Raw genomic sequence first — 15,234 nt, forward strand, 5'->3', positions numbered from 1 at the left:
ACCAAAACTAGAGTGAGAGAATGCAATGATTATCTCGTGGGGATGAAGACCGAAGAAGGGCCAAACAATTGCATTCGTACAAAACATTTACAACAAATCCTGGTGCATTCAGCACGATTCGGCAATTTGTGTATTTGCTGCGGTACGTGTTTTGGATGTTGAGTCCAATGTCGGTTTTTTTTCTACTTCTTGTTGTTTTTGAGGGTCTTCTGTTTCATTTTGACTTGTGGTTGTTGTTGTCTCGTCTCGTCTCGTCGCCTGACTTAAGTTGAATTGAGTGGTTGCCGTTGTTTTTGTTGCTGTTGTCACTTCAGCTTGTTTCATGCTATGCATTTTTGTATGAATGAACTTAAATTGTTTGATGGTCCCCCCTTGTCGGATGTGTTGTTCATCATCACTTGAAGTTTTTGTTGCCGCTGTTGTTGTTTTCCCTTATTTCTGCTGACATTGTTGCTGCTAGTGTTACTAGAACTTTATCACAGTTGATGTTGTTGTTGTTGCTGCTGCTGTTTACCATGTGTTGCATGTTTTGGTGTAAAGTTCGCCAAGAGGAGTTCCCTTACCCTAAAACCTCTTTTCGAACAATTGAAAGTGTGGAGTTTTTGTTTGCCTTGCTTTTCATATTTTTCTCACTTTTTTTCGGAGAATAGAAGTGATGAAGTCAACGACAATGAAGATGCTGTTACTGACACTTTTTCCCCGTTTAAAGTAGGTAGTTTGTTGTTTTTCTTATTGTGTTTTAACGTTGAGACATTTATTTGACAAGTGACCTTATTTGAATTTCATAGATGAAAATAAATTTCATTCAATTCTTCGGAAATTGTGGTAACAATTGCAGAAATGGTGAAAAACTTTGGCGCCGGATACAAACACGAAAAAATTCTTATTAATATGATTTTTCTTTTTGCTGAAGTAGGTATGTCCCAGTTTCTGGGAAATTGCATTGAAATAAGAATTACGCAGTGTTTTGAATAGATTTTTGAAATTTAAAACATTGGCAAATTTTGGGTCATAGAACTTTGTTAGAAAAAAACTTCCAATGAATCTTACATAGCATATTTGTCAGAAATCCTGAAAATGAAACACCCATTTCATTTCTATCATGGGAAATGCTTTTTTAATACAAACCAGACGCATTTCCACAACAAATAAATGGTAATTAGGCATTTAAGATTTTAAGATAATAGGGTCGCATGTCCCAGTAGTCGGGGTTGTATACCCACAGCCATACACTGAGGGAAAAATCCCGTTGCGAAATCAAGCACGTATGTTGTCATTTTCGCAACGACCCGTTGTTATATTTTTCAACAACGGCTGTTGGTGAATTGTGCACGAACGTGCTCAAATTGACACCGAGACGTGGTCAACTTTCGGTACCAACAACAGCCGTGCTTAATTTGTCCACCGATGTGCTCAAAATGACAACTTTGCGTTTTTAATATTGGTAATTGCAGCCGATTACACACGAGTAAAAAATGACAACGGTGGTGCATGATTCACACACTGTCGTTGTCAATATGACACCGGTCGTGTATGAATTATGCACCACCACCTGCATAATGATGCACCACCGTTGTTACTTTGTACACCGACGTGCATGAATCGTACACGATCGTTGCCATTTTAGGAACTACCGTGTATGAATCATGCACCACCGTTGTCATTTTTTTTACTCGTGTGCAATCGGCTGCATATTTACCATTTTTTCCGTGTTATTGAAAGAGAAAGGACGCATTGTGCAAAAAATTTATTGAAAATGAATAATAATTCGCAAGATCCTCAAAATATCATTGGTGAGTTGTTAGAAATCGATGGCAATATTGTTGTGGTTCGCGATACAAACCATTGCAGCAGTCAAGATGCGGAAAACAATGAGGACGATTATATGTTAAGGGAGTTCTTAAAAGGAATAAATATGGAGTCGCTTTTTGAACAATTAAAAGGTAAGTAAATAAAAATGAATTTTTCAGTTAATCAGTGTAATTAACAAAGAATTTTCTTTTTTGTTCTTTTAGCATCACATGTAACATTTCGCAGTTTGCAGTACTTGAAAAAAGAAGATTTAAAGGAAGCAGTGCCACCATTGGGACTGCGAGTTGAATTCAGAGAAAAGCTCTTTGCTTGGAAAAAACGAAAGGTACGTATTATTTGTTTTACAGTGTTGAACTCAGTATTAATATTGTCATAACAATAGCTCGGGATTGATGACGAAACTATGTCAGTTCCATCTAAAATAGGTGAATGGTGGAAACGCAACGAGACACCTGCAAGTACTCCTGGTACTCCCGACACTACAGGTTCGAACTGCTCAAAAGCCAAAGGAATTTTGTCAGAGGTAAGGTAAGAGTAATATTTGTGTAAGCATAGTTAATGTAGTTTTTTTATTTAATATAGGATCTAACGGAATTGTTAACACATACCTCGAAGGGGAAACTGGCGCTTGAATGTAGTAGCGTTAATAAGAAATTAAGTGACGAGCAAAGAGATGATATAATTAATATAATTATTGAAGATATTTTAACCAACAATGTTACTCTTTACACTCAAGACTATATGCGCATATTGGATGAAATTTGTTCCGTTTTTCCTCTTGAAAACGAAATGAGGGTAAGATTAACAATATAAACAACGTATCTGATTATGTAGTTTCTTAACTTATAATATGTCTTTATTTTTAGGATTATTATTACATTTCAAGAAAAGGAAAGAACAACGCAAGCGGAAAACTTTATGCCAAGTATAGAAACAAGAAGTCCAAAAGAATAAAGCTTTTGATTTCCGAGCCTAGCACAAGCAAAGCAGCAACTCACACATCTCCTAATTTTTGTAACAAAGATGTTCCAGAAATTGATGAATCAGTTGAAAATTCATTGAAAGCTTCCTTACTAAGAGAATGTAATGATTGGGGATCGATCTGCGAAAAATGGAAAAGATCTTTTAACATACGGCAAAGAGATATAAAAAATTTAAGTAGCCATACATTTCTCCTAGAATGGCCGAAGTTGTCCGATGCAAGAGCTTCAGAATTGGTAAGTAGCCATGAGCTATTTATTTGTATATGGATACTAATGTTTCGTTTTAGGTCAACATTGATTTCGATATTATGTATCCACAGAAAGGCAATCTTCTACTTTCTAAATGGGACCAATTTAAGAAAAAAATTTACAATTATTATGGGAAAAATATTCATAACGAACATTGCAAACAACTCTTCGCAAATGTTTTGACGGCAAGCAGCATAGGTAAATTTTAATTCCTGATTTATCATAAACATTAAAAGTAATATTTATTTTATATTTCGGTTGCAGATGCTCAAGATTATATATACGCAATACTGTTGAATTCAGTTTTACCATCACCTGCTAGGTTTAAATGTGGAAACGGTAAATTACGAAAAAAAGTAACAATAGTCGATTCGCAGGAAAGTTTCGTACTGCGACTACCGACAATTAACGATTATAAAAGGCAAATTGATACTGTCACTGAAAAGTATTACAATGCTGGATTAACTATACAGCCATTTATAATTGTGGAGGGTTTGTCCGATTTCAATATAAAAGGTTTTTATGTTTTTTTTAACCACAATTTGTTAAAATTTCAATCGTTCCTCGAATGTTTAGATACATGTTTTAAAATTTTTCATGCACTTTCTTTAAAATATCCAAATGCCTGCCAAATTCCATGGATTTTTATCCAAAAATATTTTTATGAAATTAATACTGTATATGATATAAAATCAGTTAATTTGACTTCACTTATTAATTTCTGCAACAATATTTAAAGTTCGATTCAAAATGTATATTTGCTTTCGTTGCCGTAAGCATTTTGATAAGGCAAATCTTTTAATAGCTCATTTGAAAACAGACCATTTAATGTCAACTAAATTTTTAAAAGTACAATGCGTTCAGGACAACTGTAAGCAAACATTTACAAAATTTACGTCATTCAGAATTCATTTAGAAAAACTTCACAAGAATCACACAAAAGCTCCACCAATGGCTAAAGCCATTAATGTGCCAGTTGAAATGTCATCATCAAATGAAAATGATTACACAAACAGTGAAACTGTTATTAACAACAATACAATAGAAAAGGATTTAGATGTTATGAAAAAGAAAACCTTATATCTGTCTTTACAATTACATGGTCAAAGCTATATGCCTAGAAATCATGTTATAGAAATACAACATTCTGTTTCAATTCTGCTTTCATCCATTTCAAGTACAATTGAAAAATATATAACTGATCATCCAAATTATGAAGACTTAAGGTACTTACTAAACTTTTGTAAAAATCCTTTCGAAGAAACTAGAACGGAATATAGACTTTTAAAAATTTTAAAAGAACTAAACTTTTATGATGATCCAAAGGTTTATGTAATTAGCAATCAAGTCTCGGAAATTGTTATCAGCGGAAATCCCAGTTTAGGTCCAAAGTTATCCAATATTTATATAATGCCACTGAAATTCATGATAAGTGCCCTTTTTAAAATTCCAAATCTCTTAGATTTGACATTAGAAAACTCCAAAAAATTCCTAAATTCACCTGTTTTACAAAATTTTACAAACGGTGAGTTATATAAAACTAAATTATTAAAATATCAGTACAATTTAGTTATTCCCTATGTCCTTTACATGGATGATTTTCAAATTAATAATCCTCTTGGAACCCATACATTTTCCATATGTGGTTGTTATATTAGCTTTCCTTCAATGCCACAGCACTTGTTGTCAAAACTTGATTATATATTAACTGCTGCGTTTATACCATCAAAGGATTTAAAAGAACGTGGAAATGAAGTTTCATTTCACAATCTTGTAGAGGAGTTAAAAATTCTAGAAGAAGGGGTTGAAATTTGTGTTCAACAAAGTGTTCAGAAGGTGCATTTTATTTTAGGTGTAATTATTGGAGATAATTTAGCAGTTAATAGTATTTTAGGCTACGTGCAATCATTTAACTCTAAAAGATTTTGCCGGGTATGTAGAAGAAAAAAGTCCCAAATGCAATCCGACGCAATTCAGCATTTAGATGGTTTAAGAAACCAAGAGAATTACAACTCAGATGTATTGGAAAATAATTTTCAAGAAACAGGTATTAAAAACAAGTGTATCTTCGAATCTTTACCAAATTTTAACGTCACTGAAAATTTTTGTTTTGATATTATGCATGACATTTTCGAGGGCATTTGTGTCTACGATATGTCTAATGTAATTCTCGGGCTGATTCAAGAAAATATTGTTACGTTAGATTGTATTAACAGCAGAAAATCTTTATTCCAATTTGGAGAAATTGAAGTGGGAAATAAATCTGGACCACTAGATTTATGTAGATTGAAAAACTATAACTTAAAAATGACAGCTAGTGAAACTATGTGTTTTACTCATTTTTTACCTTTTATGGTAGGTGATTTAATTCCTTTCTCCAACGATCACTGGAAAGTGTTTATAATATTATTACAAATAATCGATTTACTTTTAAGACCAAGTTATATAGGAGACGATTTAATAAAATTGGAAGAATTAATTAGAGATCACCATTCACTTTATATAACATTATACGGTTCGTTAAAACCGAAACACCACTTTCTTGTCCACTATCCCACTGCTATCCGAAAATGTGGTCCCCTTAAATATCTCTGGAGCATGAGATTCGAAGCTAAACACAAGGAAGCAAAAGCCTATTTAGGAAATACTACATCAAGAGTAAATCCCTGTCGTTCATTATCTATTAAGTCTGGATTGAAATTTTCCAATTTTTTATTAAAACACGAAGATAACTTAGAACCAAATGTTATCATTAATACGCATACCATCGAAGATTTGGCAAAAGAGGAATATTGTTACAAAAAACGTAAGCCAGTTTTAAATTACCAAAATTGCAAAGTGTCTGATGACATTTTTTTTAAGGGAACTAGGTATAAAAAAAACTATTATTTAGCAACAAATAATGCCGCAATTGAACTTTTCAAAATTAAACATTTAATAATTGAAAATGAAAATGTTTACATTTTATGTAACCAAGTAAAAGTTAAAAACTTTGATTATCATTTACAATCGTATGAAGTTGGTTCTCTGAATGAGGATACAATTTTTTTAATACCAATTTTAGATTTTATTACTTACCCATTTCACTTATATCCTATGAATAATGGAAAAGTTTATTTCAGATTTAAGTTAATTTAATTTGTTTCTATACATTGAATATATGTAATTCGAATTGTTTTGTTAAATCAAATATGTATTTATATTGAATTTATGTAATTGGTTTCGTTAAATAAAATACTTTTCAAAAAATTTCGTTTCTTCTACTAAGGGTATAAAATGGAAAAGGAACGGATATCAAAAAATGACCACCATTGATTTCAATCTGACAATCCGACAACGGAGCGTTGACAATCTGACAACGAAGCGTTGACGATCTGACAACGAAGCGTTGACAATCTGACAACGGGGCGTGCTCGAAATGACCACGTATGTGCTCATTTCATGCACATCTGTTGTTGAAATCGTTGCCAAAATCTCGGTGTCAAAATGACAACGGCGTGCTCATTTTGACACCAAACGTGGTTGATACACTATCATACACGGATGTGGTCATTTCATACACGGATGTTGTCATTTTTTCTCTGGGTGTATGGCTTCTATATATATATATATATATACTATATAAAAACGTAGTGATACAACTGACTGGCTGATCTAGAATCAACGACATTCAAAGGAAACGGCTGAAGCTAGAATCTTGTGATAAGCTTGGGTTTTTGATAATTCGTACTAAAAGGGTACGACAGGTACTGAAATATATCTGAAATTCAATACTTTGTATTTAAAAAAAACCGAATGATCTAGAACTCTGAAATTTGGAATGAGAGTCACTGATGGAGTGTAGGGTAGATGTAACAAATTCGAACTTTAAAGTTCCAAAATGGTATTAAACTTCTAAATTGATACCATTTTGTTATGAGGATCAAGGTTGGAAAGTAAGTGTGATATATAAAAGTGGTTTCGGAAATGTGTACTACAATTGGACGAAAAGTACTGAATATAACTAAATTTGGGATATGAAATTTGATATTTAGATTACTGATGGTATCTGTGTTTGAGATTTGGAAGTGGTTCGGAAATACGTCCTATATCTGTACGAAAAGTATTAAATAGTACTAAATTTGGTATTGGGTGAATAAATAGAGTTGGAATCCTGAAATTTGATATTGGGATTTATGTCGGTATTTTGAATTGAGATATGGAAGTGGTTTTGGAAACACATATTATAATTGTACGAAAAATACTAAATAGTACTAAATCAGGTATTGGGCGAAAGAATAGTGCCAAAATCCTAAAATTTGGTATTGGGGTCTGGTATCTGGAGTTGAGATTTGGAGGTTGTTTCGGACATGTGTACTATAATTGTACGAAAAGTACTTAATAGTAATTAATGTGGTATTGGACGGAGGAAAAAAGTTGGCGGAAAAATTGGATGTGGGTCCATTGTGCAATGGTATTACTAATATCCTCCTCGGTTAATCTCCAAATGAAAGATTTTGAAGACTTATTCTTTCCATAAACTTGAATAACATATAAAACCTAGAGAGTGACGATGTATGGAGCTTTCCTTAAAAGATATTGGCAAGCTAAGCAAATTGTGCATTCTGAGTACTAAAAAGGCCTAACGCGAACTGTTGGAACGAATCTAAAATTTTAAAGGTAGAATCACTTGATAGTATTATAATCAGCCTTAAATCGAGTTTGGATATACAAATATCAGTCCTTTTCTTCTGATTCCTTCAACATAGAAGGTCAAATTGTCTAAAGAAAATAATTTATGACATAAAAATAAAAAAAGAGTCATCGAGTATTGTTCCAAGTTTGCAAGTCCTTTTTTAATTTTTGATTTTCGAAAAAAAAATACTTTTGGACTAAAAACCGCATCTAACAGTGTCTCGTGTTGGGCGCATCGTTTTGGGTACATCGTTTTGTGTGCATGCGACAATTTTGAGTTCACGGTGTTTGCACAGACTTTGCAATATTACAATGGTTTTCATGATCGCAATATTTCCCACCGTTCGGCGAAGAATACTACTAATTTCCTTTTAAATCAGACATCCACTAAGTGTTACCATTCACGAAATATTAAAAAAATTTAGCTGACAATAAGATTATTATTTTTTTAATGAATTACAAAATCACAACCTTTATAGGGTAAGTGTACCAGTAGTCGGCACTTTTAGGATTTTCGCGTTTTTAAACGCTCACCATTCAGAGGGGAACATTTCAATTATTACAAAGTTAATTTATTCAGATTCGAAATTTTGTATAGTTTTTGCAATAATAAATAAAGTTCTAATAACTTTTTATTAAATTTCACAAATTTGTAGTTTTATTAAAACAATGCTTTTTTGCCAGTAGTCGGCACCACTTGCCAATTGTCGGTATGGCATTTTCCAACAGTCGGCATACCAATTTTTTTGTAAGAATAATTAATAATTATAATAAATTCATTCATTAAAATATAATATTTTTGTTTAGTTAAACTGATTCGACGTCTTTATTGTACTTTTCTTAAGAATATGAATTGTTGAGGACCTTCACAGACAAAAATTTAATTTTTATTAGAATAATTCATCTTTTCTTAGCGAAATTGTGCACAAAGATAGCTGACAATTATATTTGAAATAAACAAAATATATTTAGTTATAATAGTTTCATTTATTTGGGCTTATAAATAAAAAGTGCCGACTACTGGGACATGCCGAACTTAGGCACACTTACCCTATACACTTCATACAGCGAATTTAATATTTCGAATCCTTTATTCTGGCAAAGATTAGGTCTGTTCTCTCTTCGACCCATGCCTTAACGACTTTTACTAGCTTTGTTGGCAAAGGCTTCGACGGAAGTACAAAACAATACCCCTCCCTCTAGATATCGCGCTGGGCTTTTGAATCTGTCTGACACGTCGGAATTTTATATAAATACCAATCATTTGACTTTGATAATCAATTCTGTAGAATGAGGATTTTAAAGCGGATGAGCGACTCTTTCGATATTATACAACATCTTTTCCTGCGACATTCCAGCTCCTTCCTCTTGTGATCTCCTCCTGAACTATGCCGATGATGTCCTATTAGCCCTTTACGGACTTCATGCTACGTCGGTCAAATAGCCTAAATTTAAATGTAGGAAAATGTTAATGTTAAGGATGGTTGAAACATCCTGATATTTCCCAAAATGTAAGGCTCTTGATCTACCGGCAAATGATTGGACCTATCGTGGCCTATGGTTTTCCTGTCTGGTTTGACATTTAGAAGAAAAATAATTTCTTCTTGTCTGGGCCTCCGATCCTTTCGTATGACAGATGGCTGCTCCTATAGATCGCATTCCTGTCGATCGATCTAAAATAGGGCTCAAATAGATAGAATATACGTCTTTATGACGAAGACTGAACTGAAATTTTTAGACAAATGCCAGTCTATAGATAATAGCTTCGTTGAGGGTATGATATGTTATAGAATGATAAGTTGCTTTGATGATGTGGAGGACGAATACTAGACTGATATTCCTTGAGAGATTATAGTTCATAGATAATAGCATCGTTGAAGGTATAATAATCTGCTTTAAGGATGCGGACCAACTACGAGTTCGAACAGATTTGCCACCAGCCGCCCTTTCCAGGCTGAACGAGCTTGGTTTGCTTCACGGGGATGAGGGTTTTCTATGACTTCATATTATATTTAGTACCCCGTTTAGTAATTATTCTATTTTTCGGGGCGAAATTTGAGTTGTAACCCCAAGGGATAATGTAGCCAAATGTGTTCACAAACATGTTGTGGCACCTTTTTATACCCTACAAGACTATGTGTTGGTGGTATTATAAGTTTGATTGGGCTAAAAATTATTTAATTGTAAAGTACGTAGGTGTTGTACAAATGTGTGTTAGTTATAGAATAGTTACGTTTAAGCCATTTGACCTATGATAGTAATAAGGGCTAAATCTGAATCACCGGAAATAAAAAACTCCTCGAATACGGACTCAACAATTTCCTCAAAAAGCCCAACAAGATTTGACCACAAAAAATATCTCTTCCAGATTATATTCTAAAACCCCGACGACTCCGGTCATACGGATGCATCCCAAATACATCCCTTTCACTTACGCTAAGTTTATTGGATTTCCACGGATACCCTGGAGCTTGGAAAACTAAATATAGAAAATGAGGATAAAGAATTGACAATAATGGCAAAATATCTGTCATGTGATGACGTGTGAAGTTGCCATTCACAGATGGAGAAGGATGCTGATGACGAGGTTGATGTTGACGACAATGATAAATGAGGTTTAATGAACTTTTGAAGCTAAATCGTCATACAGGTTGGGAAATGTATTACTGCTACTGCTGCTGTTGTTGTTGTTTCTGGTGATTCTGACTGACGATGATGACAACCATCCGTTGACATTGATGGCGTAGAAACGAGGACCGACAAGAAAAATGAATATTTTATTTTATTTGCATTTTTCTTGTTTCTTGGTCTTCCATTTCTACTTGGTTTCCTTTCTATTGCTACTCCTCACTGAATGAGTTCAGCGAATGAATGAATGAATAAAGTTTGCCATTTGAAATGCAAGGAAAGTTTAATGGCATGCATAAATTAAAGTTATGAATTAGTCAAGTGACAAAGGGGTTTCTAGGACATTCACACACAATGTAATGACCATGGAAAATCAGTAGATGATTTCTAAGAGAAGTTTGATAAATGCTCTACCTCAAACAGATGTTCATATATGTCCTCTAAAATAATAACCAAATATGGTCTAACCAAAAGAAAAACAAGTAAAAAAGCTATAAGTTCGGCCGGGCCGAACTTTGAATACCCCCCACCACTTGGAACGAATGTGGCAAATTTTCAAAAAAGTAAAATCCGTTATAATCTATTATAATCGTCTATACGACGACGTGGACCTTCATCATCCAAATCATCAAAATACCGAATATAGGGAGGTACTATAATATTGGGCTAACCAAAACGTGGACCTGCACAGACAATTTTCTGTCATAGGCTGTAGTGTCCATTGTAAACTTCAAATACCAAATTTGAAACAATTCCGGTGAATAATGTCGCTGAAATCATCAAAATGCCAATTATTCGGGGGTACCGTTATATGGATGCAGTCGGTTTTGCCCACGATGACGTGGACCTGCATAGACAGTTTTCTGTCAGAGACTGTACTTTCCATTACGAACTCTAATACCAAATTTGAAACAATTCCGGAGAATAATGTCGCTAAAATCATCAAAATATCAAATATGGGGAGGATCGTTTTATGGGGGCTATAGAAGAACGTGGGCATTCACAGACAGTCTCCTGTCATAGTCTGTAGCCTCCATTACGAACATCAAATACCAAATTTTAAGCAATTCCGCTGAATAATGTCGCTAAAATCATCAAAATGCCAAATATCGGAGGTACCGTTATATGGAGGCCATACGAAGACGTGGACCTGCACAGACAATTTTCTGTCATATGCTGTAGTATCCATTACGAATATAAATACCAAATTTGAAACACTTCCGGTGAATAAATTTATCAACCTCCTTCATTTCGTTCGGAAGCTAAAGTGATTTCCACAGACAAAAAGATGGACGGACATCACTAGATCGACATAGAATGCTGATCAAGAATATATATAATTAGTGGGGTGTATGTATATTGTATGTAATGTATATTTCGAGGTGTTACAAATGGAATGACAAACTTGATATACCCTCCATACTATGGTGGAGGGTATAAAAAATACTAATTTCTAAGATTTACATATGGAGGAGTTTTGGACAGAGAAAACGGATGTGGGTACGTTGTACAATGGCTTTACTAATATCCTCTTCGGTAAACTTCAAACTAAAGAACTTTGAAAACCTATTGGTGTAAACGATAAACATTTTCCTATTATTCTTTCCGAAAAAGGAAAAACGTGAATAATATATAAAACCTTGGAAGTCTGAAAATTTAGTACGTCGGATGAAGTTCTGTTTAAAACAAACTAAAAAAAGTATCAGTCGGTTTTGCCCACAGATGTATGACCTCAGCCAACTTGCGATTATTTAAATATATTTGGACTTCAGTTATGATTACTAAAACCATTGACCGTCTATTGAGTAGGTTCCGAAGGAATGTCTTAATATTGCTCATTTCATATAGGACCAAAATGAAAATGATATAGATATTGGGACTTCCAAACATAGGACTATATAGACTACTTCCTTCACTTTATATGAGATATGTGATAGTTTTTAAAAAAGTATTCCATCATCTAATACAGATAAAAATATTGATATGGGCAAAATGTTAAGAATTCGAACATTTATATCCAATTTTATGCGAAATCATAAATTCTATATTCTTTTAATCTTTCTGTTTGAGAGTCGTAAAGCTAAATTGTTTCGCATGTTATTATAGATAAAAGTATTGAAACCTGTGACCCTCTGTGGGTGATATACCAGTAGGGGTTCGCAAACATATATCATCCTCACAACAGATCTTGTGTTAGCAAAAATAATTGTATTGTGAAATTTGAAGAGAGTTGGATGCTTATTTCGCTTTCGTTGAGCGTTTTCAAAACCTTGAGGGAGGTACCAGAAGAAATCGTTCGATCTCCACCATATTTATAACAGATAAATATGTGTTGATGGAAATATTACATCTAAATTTTTCCATCAGCACAAGATCTCTTATAAAGATGGTAGAGATCGGATGATTTCTCCAAGTCTGAATGAAACCGGATGTTAGTTTCGCGTTTCAGCTTCATGGATATTTAAAATGTTGACCCTCTGTGGGGGAGGTATCGGAAAGATTGGACCGATATATTCCATCTTCACAGCAGATCTTGTGTTGAACCGGTTGCTTATTTCGGATTTTATAATCGTTTTGGTTATTCAAAACTTTGAGAACTATGAAACTTTGGAATGGCTAAGTCTGAATGTAATCGGATGTTAATTTCGCGATTTATTAGATTCATGGATATTCAAAATGTTGACATTTTGTGGGGGAGGTACCCATCATCCCATCTTCACACCAGACAGTGGGTTAATAAAAATATTGTGATGTGTGCAATTTGAAGACAGTCGGACTCTTACGTCACATTTCATTAGATTTATAAATGTTCACAATTTTCAACCTTTGTGGAAGATGTACTTGATGGAGTGGGCCGATATTGATGGATTTGCAAAGTTGGAGCAAAATCGGATTATCCTTTCTCTTCCTGTGTAATAAAATATATATATATATATTTTTTTTTTTTTTGAAAATGTATACCTTCTGTGGGGAAAGTACCAGAAGGAGTGGACCGATATTACCCATCTCCGAACTAGATCTAAGTTTGATAATAATATTACGATATACAGAGTTTGGACCAAATCGGATTCTCCTTTCGAGAGTTATCGTGCGCACCAGCCAGCCACACAGACGGACGGATGGACATCGCTAGATCAACTTCAAATGCCCTGAAACGGATTTGGCCTAAAACCGTTATTTTGATCAGGCACGTTTCGGCCGTATCAAATGATAGATACCCTCTCTAGCCATATGGCTTAGGGCATTAAAAATGGTGGGTATTTTGAGTACCAAAGTGGCCTAACGCGAATTGTTCGAACAAATATAAAATTTTGTGGTGGACTTTTCGCTGACAAAGTAGCGGTCTCTAGCTAGTTTAAATATATTTTGATTTGCGTTAATTATTTCGAATTTTATAAAAGTATTGGCTATTCAAAATTTTAAAACATTTGTGGGGAAGGTACTGAAAGGAGTGGCCAATATAGACCATCTTCATATTAGATCTTGTGTTTGTAGATACTTTGGGATGTGTGAAATTTTATAAGCGCACTTGCTATCTTATGTTTCCAAAGTTTCCTCAAATTTTCCATATGAAAAGATAAGTTATAATTAGAAAGTTTCCTAATAAATTACATACATGAGAACCACCTTTCCCTGATCATCAATAATCGAAATGAATGAAAATTAAATTGCCATATCAAATTACTGGCTCATCTACCATAGCTCACAGAAAATAAAACGCCGCCAACCTATGAATGAAAAGCCTACTTCATTGTATAGCCGGAATAAAATTACAATTGTTATTCCAAAATCAAGCTAGGAAGACACCAACAACAACAGCAGCAGCAAAGGGTATACCTGAGATAACAATCAATGAAAGCATTTTAGCGGCAAAGTATCCAACAGCTTTAAAGGCGGCATTGGAGAAAGACAGACCCGACCAGAACTCCGAAAAGAAATTCAATGTGCAATCCGATCGATCAATATCGGCTTGTTTGTTCTTTTTTCTCCTCATCCACAGAGGCCTACAAAAATCAGACACAAAACATCAATTGCCTTTACAAAAACAATTCCCAAGGCCCAGAGAACGACAGAGAAAAAACCAAAGCCAGAGCAAAGCAACAACCTTACATGGACGTGGAAGAAGAAAAGAAGCAGGTGTTGAAATTGTCGGCTCATTAGCATTTTGAGAATATTATGTTGGTCTAGAGTCGAGATTTTGTTCTTGCTGCGGATGCTAAGACGTTCTTTTAACTGTGCTCTCACAGCCGCTGCCACTTAGACATTCAAAATACCAACGCCATTGCAAAGACCAAATCCGCCGATGGTGAGCAAAGTAAGATCATGTTAAGAGTTAATGCTCGTTAAAAGAAATTGTATGTTTAACAAAATGTTTTGGGTTAACAAGTATTTGACCTTTTGTTTTGGTCTTTTGTCGAACGGCAACAACAACTACTACAACGACGTAAGCTATAAGAACGCCATACCATTAACAACAACAACAAATATGAGCCTTACTTTAAGTGCTTACAAGAATCAATGCCTTTTGAAAGTAAAGAACAAGTTTTGTACTGCGCTATTGGTATGTTCATGAAAAACGAGGCCAAATCTGCCGGGTAAGTTGGACCAAAAGAAAGGTTCAAAATTTAATAAAAAAAAGCATTTCATTGAAGTCTTGGCCAAAATTTGAGCGAAGGGGATGTCTTCACTGAAGGCTTTTGTAACCTTAAACAATTTAGAAGGGATCAATCGGTTGACAGACAGATGTATACCCTAAGACCGTAAAGACAAATTGATTAATTTAAAGTAAAGAAAAGTACTTCTTAAATATCTGATTTCGAGATATTTCGATTGAAAATTTATCTGAAAAAATAAGTGTTCCACTTCATCTAATATAAGAAAAATGGGA

General features: G+C 34.2%; 1 protein-coding gene across 1 annotated transcript; it reads left to right on the forward strand.

Moving 5' to 3' along the window:
* The first annotated feature begins 1,236 nt into the window (after positions 1 to 1,236).
* Positions 1,237 to 3,856, forward strand: LOC101899777 (uncharacterized). Its single transcript, XM_059127379.1, has 7 exons — positions 1,237 to 1,943; positions 2,016 to 2,137; positions 2,195 to 2,335; positions 2,395 to 2,607; positions 2,679 to 3,029; positions 3,083 to 3,242; positions 3,309 to 3,856. The coding sequence occupies exons 1-7, from the start codon at positions 1,640 to 1,642 to the stop codon at positions 3,779 to 3,781; spliced, it is 1,764 nt and encodes a 587-aa protein (XP_058983362.1). The 5' UTR covers positions 1,237 to 1,639; the 3' UTR covers positions 3,782 to 3,856.
* The last annotated feature ends 11,378 nt before the right edge of the window (positions 3,857 to 15,234 follow it).

Source organism: Musca domestica, unplaced genomic scaffold (assembly GCF_030504385.1).
Source record: "Musca domestica strain aabys unplaced genomic scaffold, Musca_domestica.polishedcontigs.V.1.1 44, whole genome shotgun sequence".
NCBI classification, from domain to species: Eukaryota; Metazoa; Arthropoda; class Insecta; order Diptera; family Muscidae; genus Musca; species Musca domestica.